The 23,574-nt window shown below is 34.0% G+C and overlaps 2 protein-coding genes across 2 annotated transcripts in view; both read left to right on the top strand.

Moving 5' to 3' along the window:
• LOC129942321 (furin-like protease 1) overlaps nt 1–23,574 on the top strand; it is a 705,779-nt gene that overhangs the window by 131,689 nt on the left and 550,516 nt on the right. The window lies entirely within an intron of this gene.
• LOC129945469 (piggyBac transposable element-derived protein 3-like) lies at nt 1,882–3,653 on the top strand. Its single transcript, XM_056055253.1, has 2 exons — nt 1,882–1,983; nt 2,382–3,653. The coding sequence occupies exons 1-2, from the start codon at nt 1,882–1,884 to the stop codon at nt 3,651–3,653; spliced, it is 1,374 nt and encodes a 457-aa protein (XP_055911228.1).

Here is a 23,574-nt window from a genome sequence, read left to right on the forward strand (position 1 = left end):
ACTAAAATTTTGTTTTAACTAAACTAAAAGTTTGTACATAATGCTTAAAGTAATGGGGTCAAAAACTCGTATTTTTGTTTTAGCCAAACTAAAAGCTCTTTTTCTTTGTAATCTTGAAACCAAGTTTTACTCAATTTTATTTTTATTTTGGTTCTAAAAGCTGTTAATCCATATGTCCAAAAAAATATGTATTATCTATTAAGTAATTTATTTTTGTTTTAGCTAAACTGAAAGCCCTATTTGCATATTTATATAATTTTTGCATTCTTCCATCAAAATATTGAACTGTTTCTTGATTTCAACAAATTTAGATTTATTTTGTATTTATCAATGAGAAGAGTGGTATTATCAGTTTTTAGAATTCCGACATCCTGGATAACTGCTGAAGACACTGCTGTATCAGATGCCACAGATGGTAGAGCAAGTAAACTACACATAACTAACGATTTTGAAAGCTCTGATACGGGCACTGTCACGAATGATTTCTTCTTTCTATAGATTCAATGGACCCTGCTGTATCGAACACTTTTATTAAAACTGATAAGACAGAAGAAGAAATCCTTTGGTTATTTAGTGCTTTAATTCATTTTGCTTTTGAGTTTTTAAGGTTTCAGCTTTGTCAACTGCCCTGATCACCTTTTTTCTTTAATCATTGCTCTATAAAAAAATTACCATTAATTGCCAGGTACATTTTTATGCTTTTCACAATAGCATTTATTAAAGGTATCATGTTTGGGGAACAACAAAGTTTTACTATTGATTATCTGCATGGAGCCAAGAATTCAACAAATTGTTTTACAACATTCCGACTTGTATTCTACCGTTTGTTTGGAAGTTAAACTTTTACCCGGTTTTTTAAATCTTTAATCACATTCACTTCTGGTCCAGCATCATTGAGTTCCAAGAGCATTTCCTAACAATAATCGACATTAGTATCTGCTTAGTCAAATTTTCGTTATGGGTATGTCAAAAGTTTTAATTTTCTGTAAAGCATAATAAGTCACACTTAAATGAACATACAATCTAATGATTGTAACTATCAATAACTAATAAATTTTTAGCTGCATTGTGAAAAACCACTTAAAAACCACTAAAAATAATGTGTGTTTTTTTTTAACGTGGTTTTCAATCTGGCAATCCTTTTTTCGGAGTTGGTTCTTTTGGCAGCTGTCATTTTATTTATGTTCAGTTTGGTTAGCTATTTCCAATTCAATGACTTAAGCTAAGTGTACACTATTGAAAGATCTTCTAATATTGGCAAATTGTTCGCAACAAATTTTAACCATTTTTGTTTCAGCCATATTACCACCCAATTTTATCTGTCAGAATTGACAGATTATCAACAAATTGGCCGACTTCTTGCAAACGTTTGAAATCGTTTTAATTCGAACAGTTGGAGGATTGTCCACTCATTAGATATTGAAAAAGTTCCTACCAATAACATCATTAACCCATTTACGCCCGCTGTCCTCGTTTGGGGACAGGTTTTAAAATGCCGTTATTTTTGTTTACAGTTTTCTTTTCCTTTGTTCAAACGTGGTTTAGCATTGCCAAGGAGTGTGTTTTAGTGAAAAGATGTACTTTTTCGTCATTTATAATTTATTTTGCAAAAAAAAATATTTTATTAATTTCTTGGAATAATCCGATTATTGACCAAAAGGTAAACAACATTTTTTATATTTATTTTGTTAGATTGTTCCTAATTCGTGTATTTTTATTCGGATAATATGTTAAATGGTAGATGTTTTCGTTTTCGAATGTTCTATTGCAGTAATTGACTGCAATAGGAGGTATTTTGTTGTAATGTCCTCGAATGGGTCCAATGGGCTAATTAGTAATACAACACACATAATATTTGCAGATTTTTTTGAGGTTAGTAAAATGGCTAAGCGACCATTCCAAGTTGTAAGTGAGTATCGGCGACTGGAAGAAGCAATTGAAAACATTTTCAATGAAGAAGATAACCAGAAAGTAACCTACGAAGTAATAGCCATCCCCCAGAACCAAGAGTTCTGACAGACAATGAGGAGGGCGACGAAGACAATGTTATGGGAGATATTCCTCCATCTGATATCCCTTTAAACGTGGAGGTATTCAAGTCCCGAAATAATAATGAAGAATAAGATGAAGAATGGGATAGCAGTAATGACGAACCATTGGCGAGGTATATAAGGGTCGAGGCCTTGGAACCGCGGTGGCTCAAATGCGACGGTTCGTACGATGCTAGGTCTTCTACCTCAACAACTAATAATGTACAGACCCGAACAGATTTTATAAGAAATGAGCAGAAGGATCAAACACCGGCCAGTATATTTGAAAAAATATTTGATACGGAAGTCTTTGACATTATCGTTTTGAACACGAAGTTATATGCTACACAGAAAAATAATCATGAATTTCAAATAACTGTGGATGACCTCAAATTGTGTTTTGGCATTCTACTATTGACAGGTTATCACTCACTTCCGCGAGAAAGGTTATACTGGTCCTTGGATGAAGACTTACATGTTCCCAGTGTGTCTAAAGTTATGTCAAAGAACAGATTCGTGGATATAAAGAAGTGCTTGCATTTTTGCGACAATGACACTGCTTCTCGGTCCACCGATAAGCTGTTCAAAGTACGACCACTTGCTGATTTGCTTATCAAGAAATTTCTCCAGTGGGGTGTTTTTCATGAAAATTTATCTATAGATGAATCTATGATAAAATATTTTGAACGACACCCATCGAAGCAGTTCATAAGAGGCAAGCCAGTGCGATTCGGTTACAAAAACTGGATCATTGCAAGTTATGATGGTTATTGTTTCGCTTTCGATATATATTGTGGAAAATCAGTACAGAGCAGTAATGAGCCATTGGAAACACGTGTTGTAAAAGGCCTCTTGAACAAAGTGAATGCTATTCCGCAACAGCATATTGTTTTCTTTGATAATTTCTTCACCAGCCACGCCTTGCTGCGAGATCTGCGTGATGCTGGCTATCGTGCAACAGGCACTGCGAGGGAAAACAGAACGAAAAGTTGCTCACTGCTTTCCATCAAGGATATGAAGAAAAAAAAACAAGCAGAATTTGACTATCGGTTTGATACAGCAACTAAAATATTGTTCGTACGATGGCTCTATAACAGTGTTTGTACTATGGGAACAAACTACGACTTTGTTCATCCACTTGGCAAGGTGAAAAGATGGAGCACTACAGAAGGAAGGAAGACAGACGTTGATATCCCTTTTGTCTTTCAAAACTACAATAAAGGAATGGGCTGCGTCGATCAAGCTGATCAGTCAGTTGCAGTATATAGAACAGCTATACGTGGTAAAAAGTGGTGGTGGGTTTTATTCACCTCTATGCTCGATTTGGCAGTAGCTAATGCTTGGCGTCTACATTTACTGACCGCTGATGAGAAACTAGATCAACTTCAATTTCGTCGCAGTACTGCCCGTTTATATTTGAGGAAACTAGCCTCCGGAATCGATGGAAGACGCCACCGTAAGCCTTCTTCAGTGGTGCCAAAAATTGTTCAAGGACACTTCGTTCAAAAGTTGAGTAATCAGCTGCGATGCATAGTTTGTCACAAGAAAGCACGGTGGCAATGCAAAAGATGTTTGAAAACATTATGCATCGAAAAGGGATGTTTCGAGAAATACCACACTTAAGCCCATTGACCCCATTTGAGGACGGAGTTTTTTTTACATATATAAATACAAAACCCCCATTTTTGTTTCATGAAACATTTATTTAGCCTCTAATAGGCACATTAATAAAACAAAATTAAAAACATTCCTATTTCTTTGGATTTTGGTCCAAATGGGTTAAATGTTCAATTGTCAAAAAGTTTTTGAGCACAAAACTAAAACAGGAGCTAACAGGGTTTTAAACGAAAATTTAAAGAAACAAAAGTCATCGTGTGTAAAAATAACAAAAAAGAAGTCACTAAAAAAAAGTTGAAAAGGATTGGTCGCAAGAACAAAGTTGACAATTTACCCAAGATATTGTCTGTGACATGCAGATTGTATGAAGTATATATTAGCTAATGATACGGTTTAGCAAAACGGCATTGACATTGCCGAGACAACCTTTTATTTGAACCTTAACAAAATTCAAAAAAAGCCGGCGATGAAACTAATTGGATGTTATTAGAAGACTTTGACAATTCGGCCAATATTGGAAGATCTTCCAATCGTGTACACTTACTTTAAAGCTACTTGCCCAAATCATTTTTAAAATATTATAGAAGACCTTTATGTTTTTTTTAATAAACTAAATTCTTGGTCATAACATAACAATAAATTATATTTTTCCTGAAAAAAAAGAAACAAGTTTAAAAATACACCCTTACTCTTAATTTCTTTACCTTGTATAGAGACACTAACATTCAATTACTGCTTCAAGGCCGCCATTGATAATGAAATTGAACCATTAATTGTCATTCAAAAACCAAAAGTGTTTAAATACATTTTAATAAAATTATTGAATCACCTAAATATACGTGCATCAAATCAAATCAAAACAACACAAAACTTATTATACAAAGGAAATCTCCTTATTTGACACTTCAACAACTTAAGAGCATTATAAATCTCTCGAGAAAACACCTTTTTTAAGTTCTGAAAAATACTTCATCAATCTATATGTTCAATAAATTCAAGTGTTATTTGAAGGATCCTCTCTCTGACAGCTACCAACGAACCCCAACCATCACACCTGGTAACACAAGAGGACACAAACATTCAATTTGACATTAAAGTAAACACTGCTATCAGAGCTACCTATAACGAGTACTTCTTCAACATAAAAAGTAGTTTATCAAAGTTTAGAGAGTGAAAGCACGTAGTGTTGCTTCTGTCAGATTGGTAATCTCATCGATTTGTCGATGTTCACTTTTTTCTTTTTCTTTTGGTTTGTTTATTTTTTCATATCGGTTTCTTTTTTCATCTTTTCCCCCCTTTAAAACAAAAACAAAATGGATGGTATAATTATAGATAAATTCCATGACTAAAGATGTTTACATAGGAACTTGCTAGATACTTTTTCTGGATTTCCTTTATATTTTTTTTTTAAGATTTTCATCAATTGTTTATTTAATTTGTTTTTATTTATAAAAATGAGGCCATAAGTTCAATGTGGCAAAATTTTGACGCATCCATTCTTACAGTGTTTTCCATGAATAAAATCGAATTTCAAAAAATTGATTTCTTTTCGGGGCGCATGGAACACGATTGAAGTTTTTTTTATCAGAGGTGAGATACTTTCTCTGAACTACATACCTCACAGACCAAACCTGCCTATCGAGTGCCAACTCTGAAACACCATTGAGAGAGAGAATTTTGGACACTTTTTAGGATTTTGTCCAATTATCGAAGCAATTCACCGGGACATTTTTGGGAAGAACCAATTTGAAGCTGAAGATGTAATCCAAACCCTTAATGGAGCAAAAGGCTATTTTTCTTATAGTCTTTGTCTGTTTTGGTTTTCTTATTCTTTTATTTGCAATGTCTGGAAATTTCAGGGTAGATTATTGTAATATTCGTGGGCTTAGATCGAATTTTCTTTCTGTGTACTCCCATACTGCTTTAAACAGGCCAGCTGTATTGGCACTAAGTGAAACCCAAGTGGATGAGGATTCCGATCCCGCTGAATTCTTTATTCAAGGGCATAACTTGGCGCCATTATTCTTTTCCCACCTTGGTCTCGCCATATACATTAGCAATGATGTTGCTTATTAGTTTTTACCACAATATGGTTTCGAACCAATTCTTTTTTCAATTTTATGTGGTATAAATTTTTCGTGAATAAGCAAATCATTCACTATTGCTTCCTTTATCGAAGCCCCAATCTAGACAGAGTGTCAACTTCTCGTGAATTTGATGCTTTGTCTGATTCCATCCAAAGAATCGTTTCGTCCTATCTTTTATTTATTTATTTATTTATTTATTCATCAATATGAGATTTAAAAATCTACAATTAGACTACTAGATAAATATTTACATGTTTAACATTTATTAAATAAACTTTAACTAACTTAATACTTAAAATATAATTAATATAAGAAGTATATAAAAATAAAATATAAATAAAAATATATACATAATTAATTCGTTCATACATGATCAAAATATAAAATCAATTAAAATGAAAATGCAATAATAGTTTACTTTTCAAAGAAGATCTACTTAAGTGAAAATCAAAATCAATACAATTTAAAATTAAGTTTGTTTCTTTGACACAGCGGGTTAAAGGTTCATTTTTCGCGTAATTAACTCTGTGTACATCTTCTCGAAACAAACAACGTATTCGAAGTTGTCGCGATGGAGCATACAAATTTATTAAAGACAACAAAAAAGGGCATTTGATATGGTATGATAAAATGTCACTTATAAACATCACAGAAAACATTTTACGTCTATTTTCAAGTGATTGAATACCTAAAAGTTGGCATCTAGTTTTGTATGATGGAGTTTCGATGTTCCAACCAAATTTTTGAATAGTGAATCTTGTAAATTTTTTTTGGACCATTTCAATTCTTTTAGATTGAACGTTATAAAAAGGGTTCCAGATAACACAACAGTATTCCAAGATTGGTCTTACATAAGAGGTAAAAAGCGATTTGAGAGTAAAAGGGTCTTTAAAGTCTATGCTATTGCGTTTGATAAAACCGAGCATGGAATTAGCTTTGGTTACACTAAATTCAATGTGCTTAACAAAGTTAAGTTTAGGGTCAAAAACAACACCAAGATCTTTCTTCTCCCCTACTCTTTCTAGAACTTGATTTTCAATATTATATTCAAAGATGATTTCAGAAAAGTTGCGGCAAAAAGAGAAACATTGACATTTAGCTACATTTAAATATAATTGGTTTTTATTGCACCATTGGGATAGTTTCAAAATATCGTCTTGTAAGAGATGACAGTCATTAATAGATTTTATGCAACGAAAAAACTTTAGGTCATCGGCGAAAAGAAGTTGACTAGAATTAAGGAAAATACTAGGTAAGTCATTTATAAAAATTAGGAAAAGAAGTGGTCCAAGATGGCTACCTTGGGGCACACCAGATGAAACCAAAATTGGTTTTGAGAGAACTTCGTCAATGCAAACAAATTGAACTCGACCCTTAAGATAAGATTCCAACCATTTCAAAAACATAGAATGAAATCCAAAGTTTTTTAATTTCTTAATTAAAATAGAGTGACTTACTCTATCAAATGCCTTTGAAAAATCGGTATAAATTACATCAATTTGATGTCCTTCTTCGAGATTATTTAAAATGAAATTGGAGAAAATAGAAAGATTAGTCATTGTTGATCTTCCTGCAACGAAACCATGTTGTAACGGTGAAATGTGTTCCTTAACTAAAAATGTTAGTTTTTCATATATCAATTTCTCGAAAAGTTTTGGAATACATGACAATTTACAAATCGGACGGTAGTTACATATTTGCTGTTTAGACCCTGATTTGTGAATAGGGTTTAAAAATGATTTCTTCCATGATGGAAGAAATTCGCCTTTCTTCAAAGAGCTATTAAAAATTAGGAAAAGTGGTTCAGCTAGAGAAGCAGCACATTTTTTAAGAACAATAGGTGGAATTTCGTCTGGACCTGGTTTATTGTCATCATTTAAACTCAAGAGACCATCTTCAATTTCGGAAATATTTAACTCTAAACAACCAATATCAGTCTTACATTCAAAAGACAAATATTCGTCTGTCCATGCTGAACTTGCATTCGAATTGGCGTAACTAGATTCAAAATAGTGTGCGAAGGAATCACAAATACTTGACACAGTTGAAAATGTTGACCCAAGGTAATTCATGCACCTGGGAATACCAACCGAATTTTTTTTACTCTTGATGTATGACCAGAATGACTTACTATTTTTTTTTAGGTTAGATTCAATTGATAAAATATAATTTTGAAATAAAAATTTGCTAAGAACATTAAATTCTCGTTCCAATTGGATATAAATATTTTGTAGTTCATCTTTATTTTCTGCTATCCGTAAGCGTTTATAAGCCTTGTTTTTTCTATTGCTTAAGTTAATAAGCTTTTTATTGAACCAAGGTGGCTTAGAATTTGCTTTAATTTCAAATTTAGGAACATACATATCAATTGCCAATTTCAGGTTATCAATAAAAATGTCATAAAAATCTTCGCACTGAAATCATTGTTACGGGCGATTTCAATGTACACAATTCTTTATGGCTTCAACATTCGGGATCTGCTGAGATCTTCTCTGAGTTAAACCACCAGCTGGTCAAGAGCTCACTCGAATATCGGACGTGGTAGGTCGAGCAGAAAACACTCTTGACTTGTTTCTTACCTATGACCCTGACACTATTTGTGTTCTATCTCCTCTAGGCACATCTGAACATTGTGTCATATCAGCAAATTTCTCGTGTACAAACTCTCCAGTTAAAGAAAGAGCTCCTAAGAGAACCGTTTGGCAATACGAAAAAGCCAACTGGGACGGTCTCAATAAATATTTTAGGATCTTTAACTGGTCACTATGCTTCCTCGATAGTGACGCCAGCGCTGATATGATTACAAGTTTGATTCTCCTGGGAATGAGAACTTTTATCCCGAATAGGGTTAAAAGCATCAGACCTAAGGAAAAAGCGTGGTTCGATGCGAGCTGTAAAGAGGTTATTAGGATCAAGAAGGTAAGTTTCTGTTTTTTTTTAAAGCCAATCCAACTGAGGAAAACCGGAATAAGTTCAAGCAAGCCAGGAAGGCCTGCAATGCACATATTCCATATTTGTACGCTCTTTAGGGAAAGCAAATCTCTTTGCTAGGCAGTTCGCCGCCAATTCAACGCTGCCATTCTATTCTATTCTATTCTATTCTATTCTATTCTATTCTATTCTATTCTATTCTATTCTATTCTATTCTATTCTATTCTATTCTATTCTATTCTATTCTATTCTATTCTATTCTATTCTATTCTATTCTATTCTATTCTATTCTATTCTATTCTATTCTATTCTATTCTATTCTATTCTATTCTATTCTATTCTATTCTATTCTATTCTATTCTATTCTATTCTATTCTATTCTATTCTATTCTATTCTATTCTATTCTATTCTATTCTATTCTATTCTATTCTATTCTATTCTATTCTATTCTATTCTATTCTATTCTATTCTATTCTATTCTATTCTATTCTATTCTATTCTATTCTATTCTATTCTATTCTATTCTATTCTATTCTATTCTATTCTATTCTATTCTATTCTATTCTATTCTATTCTATTCTATTCTATTCTATTCTATTCTATTCTATTCTATTCTATTCTATTCTATTCTATTCTATTCTATTCTATTCTATTCTATTCTATTCTATTCTATTCTATTCTATTCTATTCTATTCTATTCTATTCTATTCTATTCTATTCTATTCTATTCTATTCTATTCTATTCTATTCTATTCTATTCTATTCTATTCTATTCTATTCTATTCTATTCTATTCTATTCTATTCTATTCTATTCTATTCTATTCTATTCTATTCTATTCTATTCTATTCTATTCTATTCTATTCTATTCTATTCTATTCTATTCTATTCTATTCTATTCTATTCTATTCTATTCTATTCTATTCTATTCTATTCTATTCTATTCTATTCTATTCTATTCTATTCTATTCTATTCTATTCTATTCTATTCTATTCTATTCTATTCTATTCTATTCTATTCTATTCTATTCTATTCTATTCTATTCTATTCTATTCTATTCTATTCTATTCTATTCTATTCTATTCTATTCTATTCTATTCTATTCTATTCTATTCTATTCTATTCTATTCTATTCTATTCTATTCTATTCTATTCTATTCTATTCTATTCTATTCTATTCTATTCTATTCTATTCTATTCTATTCTATTCTATTCTATTCTATTCTATTCTATTCTATTCTATTCTATTCTATTCTATTCTATTCTATTCTATTCTATTCTATTCTATTCTATTCTATTCTATTCTATTCTATTCTATTCTATTCTATTCTATTCTATTCTATTCTATTCTATTCTATTCTATTCTATTCTATTCTATTCTATTCTATTCTATTCTATTCTATTCTATTCTATTCTATTCTATTCTATTCTATTCTATTCTATTCTATTCTATTCTATTCTATTCTATTCTATTCTATTCTATTCTATTCTATTCTATTCTATTCTATTCTATTCTATTCTATTCTATTCTATTCTATTCTATTCTATTCTATTCTATTCTATTCTATTCTATTCTATTCTATTCTATTCTATTCTATTCTATTCTATTCTATTCTATTCTATTCTATTCTATTCTATTCTATTCTATTCTATTCTATTCTATTCTATTCTATTCTATTCTATTCTATTCTATTCTATTCTATTCTATTCTATTCTATTCTATTCTATTCTATTCTATTCTATTCTATTCTATTCTATTCTATTCTATTCTATTCTATGCTATTCTATTCTATTCTATTCTATTTTATTCTATTCTATTCTATTCTATTCTATTCTATTATATTCTGTTCTTTTCTGTTTTCCCCTGCTATTTTAATTTTCAGAACTTAAAGACCAATATCCATCGGTTTCTCCTCTTGAATCCCTTCCTATTTTCCTAATGCTCGCACTGTGATAAAATAAAAATATTTATAAATTATTACAAAAAAAAAAACAATTAATATCTAAATTTGTATTTAAAAGTTTATATAATTTTATTAATAAACGTTTTTAATTTCTATTTCTTCCAGGTACGTTAAAAAATGTGTTGACCTAGAGCCGTACACTGATATAAGCTGGTGCTAAAATTTTAAGGTATTTTAAATATTCGATTTTTAGAAATCATTACATATTTTGCGGCTAATTTTATGAAAAATTCATTGAATTCTTGAATAGGTTGTGAATAATTTTCATGAACCTTGTCTTACCCCCATTAAAAGTCTAAGATTTTTAATTAACAAGAACTCCATGGCTAATTTTGAGGACCTTATAAAACTAAAATCTTTGTACAAAATACGTTCATCCAATGTCTAATTCAAAAATCGATCAGAAATCGACAAACCTAGGTTTATGGTAATAGCGATACATAGTTTCGATTTTCACAGCACAACATTTCTCCCAACATCTCAAGTTCAAAATTGACTCCATACAATTTTTTTTCTAATCCCGTATTACTTTAATATTTTTAATAAATGTTTATGTGTTTTTAAATTGCAATTTTTGTAAAAAAAAGAAAGAAAAAGAAATCAATTTATGTACACTGCTAGCTAGATGTCTCCATCCAGCTCGGTCCCTAGCTACATGTCTTCAGTTTCGCGCTCCAAGCTAGGTAAGATCACATTCGTCTACAGCATTGCCGTGTGTGTGTGAATTCGAAAACTCATCGGGCGACCGGGGCATTGGTTATTATTGCTCTTAGTGACCTAGCCAACACGTACATCACGTTGTTCCATCTACTCCTCTACTCCCTTCTATGCATACAAGACCCTTAATCACGCGAAGAACTTTCATCCGCTTTTGTCATAGTCCATGCTCGTGAGAGGGCCTTATTACTCAATTGCTTTCTTAGCACAAAGAATCAGAGGTAAACAAGTGTTATTCTTTGTTTGATCTCAACGTTGGTGTTGTTTTCTGCGTTCATAGCGAAGCATAGGTAGACGAAGTCCTTAACTAACTCAACGTTACGTCTGCCGATGTTAACGTTTTGACCGAGACGTCGCGTCGGTATTGTAGGTCCTTTCTTGATGACAACATTCACTTTGTTTTGCCCTCATTAACCAATAAATCCATTGTTGTTGCCTCTACCTCAATATTTACAAAGGCCCCATTGACATCACGCTGAGTTCTTCCGATTATGTCAATGTCACCAGCATATGCTAGTAATTGGACATACTGCCTCTGGTGTTGACGTAAAAGCTGTGTACCCTTCTTTCATGTCCTCAGCTTTGACTGTGGTTCCGCAATGATGTTTTCACTTTCGTCCTTGCAGCCTTCTGTTCGAGGTTTATGTACTTGTAAATTACTTATACAACTTGCGATCTTTATTCCTGCTTTTGAACCTTTCGCTTCTATCTTCCCGACTTAAAATGCCAGCCAATCGTCGATCGCAGAACGTCCCTCATTGATTATAGTCGAGTGGAGCAGGTTATTCCCTCTAAAACGAACCACAGCTTGTAATGCAAAGGATTGAGGTCTGGACTCCAGCTGATCAATCTTCCGGTGATATGAAGTCCGGTAGATTTTTTTGTGTCACTCTTGAGTATTTTTAGCCTTGTGAGCAGGAGCAGAATTTTGTTGGAATGTCCAATACTTGTTTTCGAACATTGTTTGGTTGAGATGCTTTACGACATCCAAAACTGTTGTTTGATAAACTTATGCCGAAGTTTTCACTCTCTTTTCACATGAAGGTCGGTAGCTCCATAATAGTTCACCTCCCACCATACCATTTGATTTAAGGGATGGAGGCCTTTTTCAACCCTTGAAATGAATTCAGACGCTTCTCTTGATGTCCGAGCATAAACTCGTTCATCCTCTTCATTGAATGATTCTACGCCGCCGGTGAAACTTTTTTCATAAGTGAACAGAATCTGCATTCTTTGCGTACCGTCTGAGCAGAGCTTTTGATTTTTGTTTCTGCTTCAATACAACTGTAAGCAGGCGTCCAGTGAGTCCCATGTCTTCTTAATTGATGCGAATTATGGATATCTGAGAGATGCTCATTTCTCGCGACAAGATTTTCTGTCTTGTTAATAGTTTTCTTCTGATTCGCGCCTGCACTGCTTTGACTTTGATGGCTCGCGGGATCCTCAGGCGTGAATGGCCTGATCATTAGCGGTCCCTTACTCCACTAGTATCCTTAATGAAGCGTAAATGTGACAGGTTAAATAACTTGCAGCAAATATTTCATTATATATGGAATCAGAATTTGGGACTTGACTAGGTATTGATACCAAAGACCAAACCACAAGGTCAATGATTTAACATACTAAAGTATCAATACTTAACAAATTGAATTCCGCAATAAATTTTCCATTTAAATGTTGACCATGACTTATTTAAGGCTCAAAGTAAAGGAGATAAGAGTTTGGTCATTGCTCGTTTGCATTATGCAATAATTTTGAATTAATTGACTGATAAAGTAAATTAGAATTGTTGTTTTAAAAAATATAGCTTCTTGATTAAAACAAAAAAAATGATTTTTCTTTTAAAGGGGATCTTATAATATTTTATACATTTTTCGTCTTATTGTTATTCTCCTCTGAAGGTGATTTACATTTTTGTGTAAAGAAAAGTGTTATTGACATTTTTATTGATTGGTTAATTTATTTTGTAAACAATTGTAAAATGCGCAGTATCTGGAATTTTCAAACAATAAAAAAGGGGAATTTTTCTGAATCAGCATTGTTTGTTTATAATTTTGTTTGGTTTCGTAAGCCCATTTTTATCTTTTTCAAACATACGTTCAAATATGGGGGGTAATGGATTGCAAAATTTTGAAGACACTATAAGTCTTTATAAGAATGATAATAGATACTACTTCATGCATACCATAAAATGCAATAATCGTACAAAATAAACACAGATAGCAGTAAAAAGTGAAATTGAATCAGAACTGATGTTGAGTCATAGAAATCTCGCTGATAACACTACTTAACAAATAACAAACTTTTTTATCTGATTTCCTACTTTGAGATTATAATTCCTTGTTATTAACCCAATACAAATATTTAAATAAGATTTTTACATCACATCACGTTTTCAAGAAAAATGAAACTTGTCAAAACCATGATATCCTTGCAAAATCAAGCTCACCCTTTAGGTTTTGTTGATACTTTAAAAACGGCGAAGTTTTCTTGGTGCAGCTGGCTTTCCTTTTGTAATGAGATTTTGAAGTTTCTTTAACAAAGCTCTGATAGTTATCTGTGAGTATAGCAAGCTCCGAACTTCGTGCTGTTCCAAAAATATTGGTCAACTATTTTACTGAACTTTTCGAGATCATTTTTTGGAATTTAGGAACACTGTATAAAAACACTGTATAAAAGTTGATGTTATTATCAATAAGAGCTGCATTTGGATTTTGTGGAAAAAATGGAAATAATCAATTCCGAACATAAAGCCAATATTTTGTCTAAATTTGACAACGCGTGAAATTTCTAAGAGACTGAATAATGAATATTGCTCAACAATACTGGGACTACTAGCAGGAAAGAAGGCTCAGGGATTTCAAAAAATACGACCCAAGTGGAAGATTGTTTTTGTACAGTCGCTCGCCGGCATCTGTCCTGGACTTCGGTGGACCTTAGAAACGATCTGTCTCTGAAGTCAAATTTTCCAAAATTGTCAAAGAAAGACGATTGCTCTGGGTTCAGGAGAACCTAAATTGGACTCAAGACATGTGGAGAAGCATTAAAAAATTCACCAAAGAAGTATTTTTCTTTAATCCTTAAAAATTAAGCAGGTATCTATGAAATTAATTTTTCACTTTTTGCTCCCGTGACCATTTTAAAAAAACGATTTGAACTTCATAGTAAAACAAAACTTTATTAAAAAATATGTTGCTATTTCAACACATTTGACAAAATTCGAAAATCATATCGAAAAAAAAAAGTTTGAGCAAAATTGTTCAAACGGCACTGTATGTCCGGGCCTACTGCACGTGGTCTTCGATTATTGCCTTACTAAGCTTTCGTGAAACTTTTGTTTGAAAATTTGTACTGCAGGACCATCTCTGTTTAAGCGTTTTACAAAGTTTCGTCGTCAGAATGTGGCTGAGGTTTCTTTACCAATGACGCATCGGTATACTTTAGATTTTTCAAAAAAAAAAATTGTTTAAACAAAGTCATAATTCAGGGGCATTATTAATCAGGCTAAAGCCTTTATAACAAGAAGCGAACCGAACGTTCGACTTAAGGCTTAACAGATTACATTTCGGTAAAAATAAATATTATAAATGTACTTAACAATCAATAACAAATACTTAATATCTTAATTACTTACTTACTTAAGGTGGCGCTACAGTCCTGTGTGAACTAGGGCCTCACCCAACAAACTTCTCCATCTAGCTCGGTCCCTAGCTAGATGTCTCCAGTTTCGCGCTCCAACTTGGGTGAGGTCACCTTCCACTTGTGCGCGCCACCTGATCCGCGGCCTTCCTCTACTGCGCTGTCCTGTGAGTGTGGATTCGAAGACTTTCCGAGCCGGAGCATTGGTTTCCATGCGCTCTACGTGACCCAGCCATCTTAGTCGTTGGACTTTTACCCTTCTGGCTAAGTCTACGTCGCTGTACAGCCCGTACAGCTCGTCGTTCCATCTTCTCCACTCCCTTTCGATGCATACGGGACCGTAGATCACACGAAAAACTTTTCTCTCGAACCGACCCAAGGTACTTTCATCCGCTTTTGTCATAGTCCATGCTTCTGCACCGTATAGCAGGACGGGGATGATAAGCGTCTTATATAGCGACACTTTGGTCCCTCGAGAGAAGACTTTACCAATCAATTGCTTTCTTAGTCCAAAGAAACAGCGGTTAGCAAGAGTTATTCTGCGTTTGATCTCAGCGCTGGTGTTGTTTTCTGCGTTTACAGCGGAGCCTAGGTAGACGAATTCCTTGACTACCTCAAAGTTACTTCTGTCGATTGTGACGTTTTGAGCAAAACGTCGGTGTTGTATGTCTTTCTAGACGACAGCATGTAATTTGGTTTGCCCTCATTAACCGTTAAACCCATTTTTGCCGCTTCTGCCTCAATACTTACAAAAGCCCCATTGACATCACGCTGAGTTCTTCCGATTATGTCAATGTCATCAGCATATGCCAGTAATTGGACAGACTATTGAAAGATAGTGCCTCTAGTGTTGACGTGTGAGCTCTGCACTATTCTTTCAAGCACGATGTTAAAAAAATCGCATGACAGCGCATCACCTTGTCTAAAGCCTTTTTTGACATCAAAAGGTTATGTTAAGTTGTTTCAAACCTTTACGGAGCAGCGTGAAGTCTCCATGGTCATCCTGCAAAAACGGATGAGTTTGGCAGGGATGCCAAAACTAGACATGACTCTATATAGCTCCTCCCTGTAGATGCTGTCATATGCGGCCTTGAAATCGATGAAAAGATGGTGGGTGTCGATTTGGTGTTCTTGAGTTTTTTCCAGGATCTGCCGTAATGTGAATATTTGATCAACTGTGGACTTTCCTGGTCTAAAACCACACTGATAAGGACCTATCAGGTTGTTGACGATGGGCTTTAGACGTTCACATATTACGGCAGAAAAGAATTGATAGGCGATGTTGAGTAGACTTATTCCTCTATAGTTGGTGCAGTTTATGGGGTTTCCTTTTTTCAGGATCGGGCATGCTTTCTTCCGACCATATCTTACAGATAAGTTGGTGCATGCTCCTAACCAGCTTATCCCCAGCTGCTTTAAAGAACTCGGCATTCAAGCCATCTCCTCCAGCGGCTTTATTAGACTTCAACTTAGATATGGCAATCTTTACTTCGTATAAGTCGGGAGGACGGGATTGTTGGCTTTCGTCGTCTATGTTGAATGGGTCATCCTGCCTGACAGCGGAATTCAGTTCTTCATCGCCGTTATACAGTCTGCAGAAGTGGTCCTTCCATATCTTTAGCATTGACTGCGGTTCCACTATGATGTTTCCACTTTCGTCTTTGCAGCCTTCGGTTCTAGGTTTCGTTTCACCTGTTCATAAAACTTTCGAACTTCTTTCCTGCTTTTAAACCTCTCAACATCTTCGACCGGACGCTTCTCATGCCCTCTCTTTTTCCTTCTGAGAAGTCGGCGTTCCTCTCGCCTCTTCTGCTCATAGAGCTCACGAGCAGCTCTCGTCCTTTTATGCAGCGCCGCTTTGCGTGCCTCTTGTTTGGCTGCATTTGCCTGCCGACATTCCTCATCAAACCAGGGGTTCCTTGTTGGTGGCTGTTTGAAACCTAGCACATCAGAGGCGGCTTCTCTGATTGCATCTTGCCAATGTTGCCACTGGTTTTCGATACAATGTGTTGGCGGCAGAGAACTTCGAGAGAGGTTACTTGTAACTCGATCGGAAAAGGATTTGGCGATCTCTGGCGATTGTAGCCGTTCGACGTTGTATCTTCTCCCAGCACCTCCCTGTCTTTCCTTTGGTCTGGAAATCCGAAGTGCTACCTTGACTACAACGAGATAGTGGTCCGAGTCGATGTTAGCTCCTCGGAAAGTTCGTACATCCATGATGCTGGAAGCGTGTCTTGCGTCGATGGCAATATGGTCAATCTGGTTGACGGTAGATTGATCTGGAGAAGTTCAAGTTCCTTTGTAGATGTTGAGGTGTGGAAAACGCGTACTGGCTACCATGACGTTTCGCCCCGCAGCAAAATCTATAAGCCTGAATCCATTGTCGGAAGTGTTGTCGTGCAGGCTGTTCTTCCCGATTATTCCACCAAAGATGTCTTCCCTTCCTAGCTTGGCATTAAAATCGACCAGGACTATTTTAATATCGTAGCTAGGGCACTGCTCATATGTTTTGTCTAAGAGCTCTTTATATCTTAAGAATAAATAGTATAATACATTCTTAAATTTTTCTCTGGGGAGATATAAGTCAACATAATCGTAAATTTTAATGAACTCTCTAATTGACCTTGAAATTGGTTCGTTACTTCCGTAGTTCGTTCTATGTTTGGACTCAAAAAGAGGAGATCTTTCCCTCAATGGCATCGTTGGAGCATATATACATATAAAGGAGGGTAACTCTGGACATCTTATGTGGCAGCAAAGAATATCCCGCACAAAAAGAATATCGTGAGTTGTTCTTCTGGCTCTCGGAAATTGCAATCCTAAAAAGCCTTGCCTGGTTTGTGAGTAAGGATAGAAATTCCAGCGCATTTTGTAAAATACATATCTTGCAAAGCGATTCTGAACTATCTGATAAATTTTGTTGACAAGGATTCCAGATAACATCCGCGTATTCAAGATTTGGCCTGACCAGAGAAGTATACAATGATACAAGGGTGTATGGGTCGGAAAAATCAACGGAATTCCTTTTAATGAGCCCTACCATTGAGATAGCTTTAGCAACAATCGCAGAGAGAATGAAAATTTAGAGTCAAAAAGAACCCCCAAATCTTTCACTTTTAATGTTCTCTGAAGAGGCTTGGAATCAAGAGAATAGATAAACTCATAAGTAAGAAGTTTTCGAGAGAGGGAAATTATGAAGCACTTTTCTATATTTAGATTTAAACCGTTTAAGTTAAACTGGTGCGATAAATTATCCAGAACCATTTGCAGCTTGAGACAGTCATCTGCACAAGTTACTTTTGAAAACAATTTGAGATCATCAGTGGACATAGTTGACAATATCATCAATGAATATTATAAATAACAATGGGCCAAGGTGACTACCCTGAGGAACACCAGACGTACACTTGATTAATCTTGAAGTATATTCCTGAATCTTTACTTTTTGAACCCTGCCAGTTAGAAATGAAGAAATCCATTTGAGTAAGACTGAATGGATTCCAAAAGCATATAGTTTAAGCAGCAGTATGCTGTGGTTTACCGAATCAAAAGCTTTGCTGAAATCAGTATATATAGCATCAACTTGACCTCTAATTTCGATAGCATCAACAACAAACGTTGAGAAACATGTCAAGTTTTTTATATGTTCTTTCACAAGAAAATCAAGTTTGTTTTTGACTAAACTTTCAAAAAGCTTCGGAATTGCGGACAACTTGCTAATGTCCCTATAATTTTCAATATTATTTTAAGAACCCGACTTAAAGATGGGGATTAGAAAAGAAGATTTCCAGTCATATAAAAATATCCCAGTTGACAAAGAGAGTTCAAAAGTTGTAAGCAACGGTGCACAAAGAGACTTAGAACATCTTTTTAATATAATAGCAGGGATGCCATCAAAACCTGGATTCAAATTTGGCTTAAGAGAGTTAAGTGCGCTTAAAACATCAGAGTATTCCAAATGTATAGATCCAATATCAACCTTAGGGCCGTTCCGAGGAGGTTGAGGAAAGTTTGGATTGAAATTAGAATACACCGATTCAAAAAACTGAGCAAAAAGCTCCAGAGTTTTATGAACATCAGTGGATTTATCGCTATTGAAATTCATAGAATTTGGGATTCCAAGAGATTTTCGCTTAGAGTTCATGAACGACCAGAAACGTTTAGGATCGCTCTTTAAATCAAGCTCCAGATTTAAGATATAATTTCTGTGTGAGAATTTACTAAGCACCATAAAATCTTTACGAAATTTACAGAAAATATTTTTGTCGTCCGTACTATTTGATTAAGATTTATTAATTTCGACTTTCAACTGGGTTAACATCACTTTTTCCAAAAAAGTTGGATTTTGAAGTGAATATTAAAATGGTATTCAAGAAATTAGTGATTTCAAAAACGTTCGCTAGAAATCGAACGTTCGATATGCTTCTCGTAATAAGGGCCTTAGTAACACTGTTTAATTATTCCACGATCTTGCCACAAATGTTTCAAAATATAAGTTATGACTCTTAACGGGCATGCGTGACATTTTCAAGTTTACCAATTTAACTAACTTATAAAGTAAGTTTTGGTAATGAAATAATCACATTTTCGAAATACCCAAAATCAATCTTACGTCAAAAAGTTAAGATTCATATTTCTCAGTTTTTAGAGGCGTGATGTAAAAATTAAATTCCTACATATTAATTCTTATTCATTCAGAAATTGTGTTGCAATTTTAGTTGCTCACACTTAATAATATTATTTTATTATAAAAAAAAAGAAACGAAAAACACAAGAATACGATTTTAAAAGATCGCGAAATTATAAGTGTGTAATTTATGCCGAACTGTCAAACAAGAGCGGCGAAGAGGCGAACTCAGCAAAATTGCAACAAGCAGCAAATTAAGTGCTGCCACTACAACTAGCTCAGTGAGGGGTGAGTTCAATGCACAATTAATCGAAAGGTCGATTAATTAAGTTGCTCACGATTTTGATATCACTTGATATCAGAAAATTAAAATTCGAATCAAATCGCCACAGGGGCGTTCTCACGTTACGTAAGAAGAGGGCGCCAGCAATTTTTTTTTTTTTTTTGAAATAGAGAAAAAGGAAATTGCTAACCTTTACCTATAGGAACAAAAGAAAAGAAAATTACAATCACCAAAAAAAAGAAATACAACAGTAACAATTTTATCACAATTAAATGTTTATTTTTAAGGTGCCTGAGAAACCTTACTTCGCAGGATGAAAACTCAGGATCTTTTCAATAATTATAAAGTTCACAACGATAGTAAAACAGAAAATTGGACGATGGACCGTTAAGGTCTTTTATTCCCACAAAAGAAATTGGGATTTACAAAGAAAACATTCACAATCGATTTATACTTATCTTATTTCCTTTAGCTACAAACTCCCAACCAGTCCTTATTTCCTTCCTTTTTTTTCTAAAACTTGATTTTCTTCTAACCTTTTTTTCAATTATTAGTTAACTTTTTTTTCCACGGAATTTATCTTTTCTTTTTTTTTTTTTGTCTTCTGATTCTCAACCCTTGATCCTCTCACTTTGACTACTCGAAAAGAATTGACTTCCAGATTTTTCGATCTGTCAAGTCTCTTCTTTCCTAATTCCCGCCATTTTTCAGCTTTCAGCCAATGTGGAGTGGCGGATCTCAATCACTTTATCAACAGCCAATCGGAGATCGGCTTGTTGAACTCAACTTGTGATGAGATTCTCGCGATCCCGCTTACTCGCTCTTTTTCTCACAGCTAAATGCAAGTCATCCTGGAATTCGCCGCCCGCTGGATTCACTTCCAGGTCACGACGATTCCAGAAGCTGCATTCAGCCACCCCCATATTCCATCTCGATTCGGACAAAAGTTGAGAAACAAAAAAAAATCGCAAAAATATGCTTCTTTTCAAGACTTTACGATCAATTCTTAAAAAAAAAGAAGGAAAAATGATTTTACGTTTGGGATTTGTAACTAAACTTGAAATAGGGTTCATCTTGAATTAAGTTGTTTGAAACTTAAAAGTCCATACGTCCATAAACATAGTTAAAGTTACAATTTAATAATTTGAGCAAAAATGTAAGTAAAATATGATTTTATACAAATTATTAACTCTTATTATTGAAATTTTAGGTTGGGCCATTATGCCATTCCTTCATGCAACTTTTCTGCACCCATTCACCAGACCGTCCATCTGGTTTGGTTTCACTGCCATGGAAACCATCCCATCAACCAATGCTACCTGTTAAAGAAAAAATAGTTTTCGCCACCACACTGAATGAGAGAACCGATAGTTGGCAAACCACGGTCGTCCCGCTCTCACGCAGTAAAGTGACAGTTCTAGGAAAGTGTGTTTTTGTTTTGGAAATAAAATTTCCGCAACAATTGGATTCGTGTATCAAAAATAACGTGCCAAGAATTCGCTTTCGAATCGTAAATCATCTTAGGCTTTTCTTCGTAAACAAGTGACTTCACCACATAACCCCACAAAAATAGTTCAGCTGTGTTGAATGGCACTATCTTGGTGAAAGGCCACGTCATAGACTCACGACGCTTACGCGCTTACCAAAAATTTTCTTCAGTAAATAGATTGTTCCGTATTTTGTATGGAACCGAATCATTATTTTTTTAATACATTTTAACGATTTGCAAAGATTGTTTAAGGAAAGTCTATTGATTATAAAATAACTAGGCAAACAGAGCATCAAAGAAATGACAGCTGTCAAAAAAAATCCGAAATTTGTATTTCTAAACTAGATTATAGCATTGTGGTAGGCGTCGTTGGTTCTTAGCTGAAAACGATTGGTCCGATTTTGCTTAAATTCCCAGGAGAAATAAATTTGTGAAAAATTGACCGCAGCATATACTACGACAGAGACTTAAGTTGCACTCGAACTATTTTGGTATTAGAAAGAATAAACAAATGCGTCAGGTATTCACCGTATCAGACGCTCGTATTCTAGAAACACAAATTCAAAAATAAGTACACTCATTTACTAAAATTAAGTTCTTTTCAAATATATTTAAAACACTTTATAAAACTTATATTCTTATTAATATATTCTTAAAAACAATTCCACATCACTCAGCTGTCAGAAACATGATTCGACATAGGTAGCGTTAAAAAACTCTAAAAAACTGTTTAGAAGAATACCTAAAAGCCAAAATCCACCAAATCTTAAAAAATCAGAGAATTCTCGCTAGGCCCGAATTTTTGGTAGAATCCTCCAAATAAGTCGGAGAATGCAAAAAAAAAATAATTTTTCGTACGAAACATACGAAGGAGCATTTTTGGTTTCAAATTTTGATATTTGAAAAAATTCAAAAATTTTGAATTTTATTTTGACGAAGTTCCGTAAATATCGCATGATTTTATGATTTTAGAATATGTAAAAGTCTAAAATCTTCCCAGATTGTCAAATTTAGTCTAGGACGTATTTTGAATAGAGAAGTTAACGTACATAAAAATAAAAGGTCCTGTGCTGCTATCAATGTCACATCTTTCTGAAGGTGTCCTTTTGGTATTGTCTTTTTATGCAGTAATTGCTTCGAGTTTTTCGTATACTGATTTGGAACTTTTCGCATAATAAACAGCCTTCAAACTATTGTTCAATTAGAGACAAACTAAGCCGTCCAAAATAACCATGTCAAGATGTCATCTATATATTGTCTACTAATAATAAAATAAACTTAAATGTCAAATACGAACATTAAAAAAAACACCCTTTCAAAAAAAAGAATATCGAATTGCGTTAATCGCGTAGTCGTAAAGGTAAAGTTTACATTTGTAAGAGTTTCCCATTTACTACCAAAACCATTACAGGTAGGTAGACAGACAGGCTTCATTACAAAAATCTCCTTGAATTGATGAGAATGATGCCTACGTCTACGACGACGAGCGACGATGCCGACAAACAATAGAAAACTAAAAGAGGCACGACATCAATGGGATGTTCCTTCGACATGAATGGCATTTTTGAGTATTCATTGAAGAATTTCATTAAAATTGCGACTTTTTTACGAGCATGAATTTCTTCGTAAATTATTGGCAATAGGACTTAGAAGAAATACAAGTTTTGGTTTTATTGTTTTGATGTTGTTTTAACTTTAAACTTTGGAATTTTCACCATAAAATGAAAGGTGTGTCATTTTTGCTTGTTTAGTTTAACTTTAATTATTTATACAATAATGTCCTACAATATAAACTTTTTACGATTATTCGAAGTACTAACGAGTGTCGTTAAATAATTTTACAAGCTGATGCTTTAGTACTTGTGTTAATTTTTTAAAGCAAAACTTTTAAATACTTAAATAAGTAGAAATAAAAATAACATTAAAAATTGTTACTTTGAATGGAGCCAAAGGCATTGGAAAAATTATTGTTTGGTTTTTAATTCGTTTTCTAAATAGGTTATCGATTTTGGATTCGGTAACTTCAAGATAAATTATTAAAAAATCATTTATGGGCTGTGGTTAAAATATTGAAGTGTATTGTAGCTTTAACCTCGAACCCTGTGAGATAAGATTTGGTTAAAAACGTCCAAAAGAAAGACCCGTTCTAGACCCCAAGTAATCTATATTTCGTGATTTAGTTTCCAAAA

This window comes from Eupeodes corollae, chromosome 1, assembly GCF_945859685.1.
Source record: "Eupeodes corollae chromosome 1, idEupCoro1.1, whole genome shotgun sequence".
NCBI classification, from domain to species: domain Eukaryota; kingdom Metazoa; phylum Arthropoda; class Insecta; order Diptera; family Syrphidae; genus Eupeodes; species Eupeodes corollae.

What these genes read in the sequence shown, in the direction of transcription:
- LOC129945469 (XM_056055253.1), top strand. Translation starts at nt 1,882, where the DNA reads ATGGCTAAGCGACCATTCCAAGTTGTAAGTGAGTATCGGCGACTGGAA. An exon ending in ACCAGAAAGTAACCTACGAA is followed by an intron (nt 1,984 to 2,381) that starts GTAATAGCCATC and finishes TATGCTACACAG; the next exon opens with AAAAATAATCATGAATTTCA.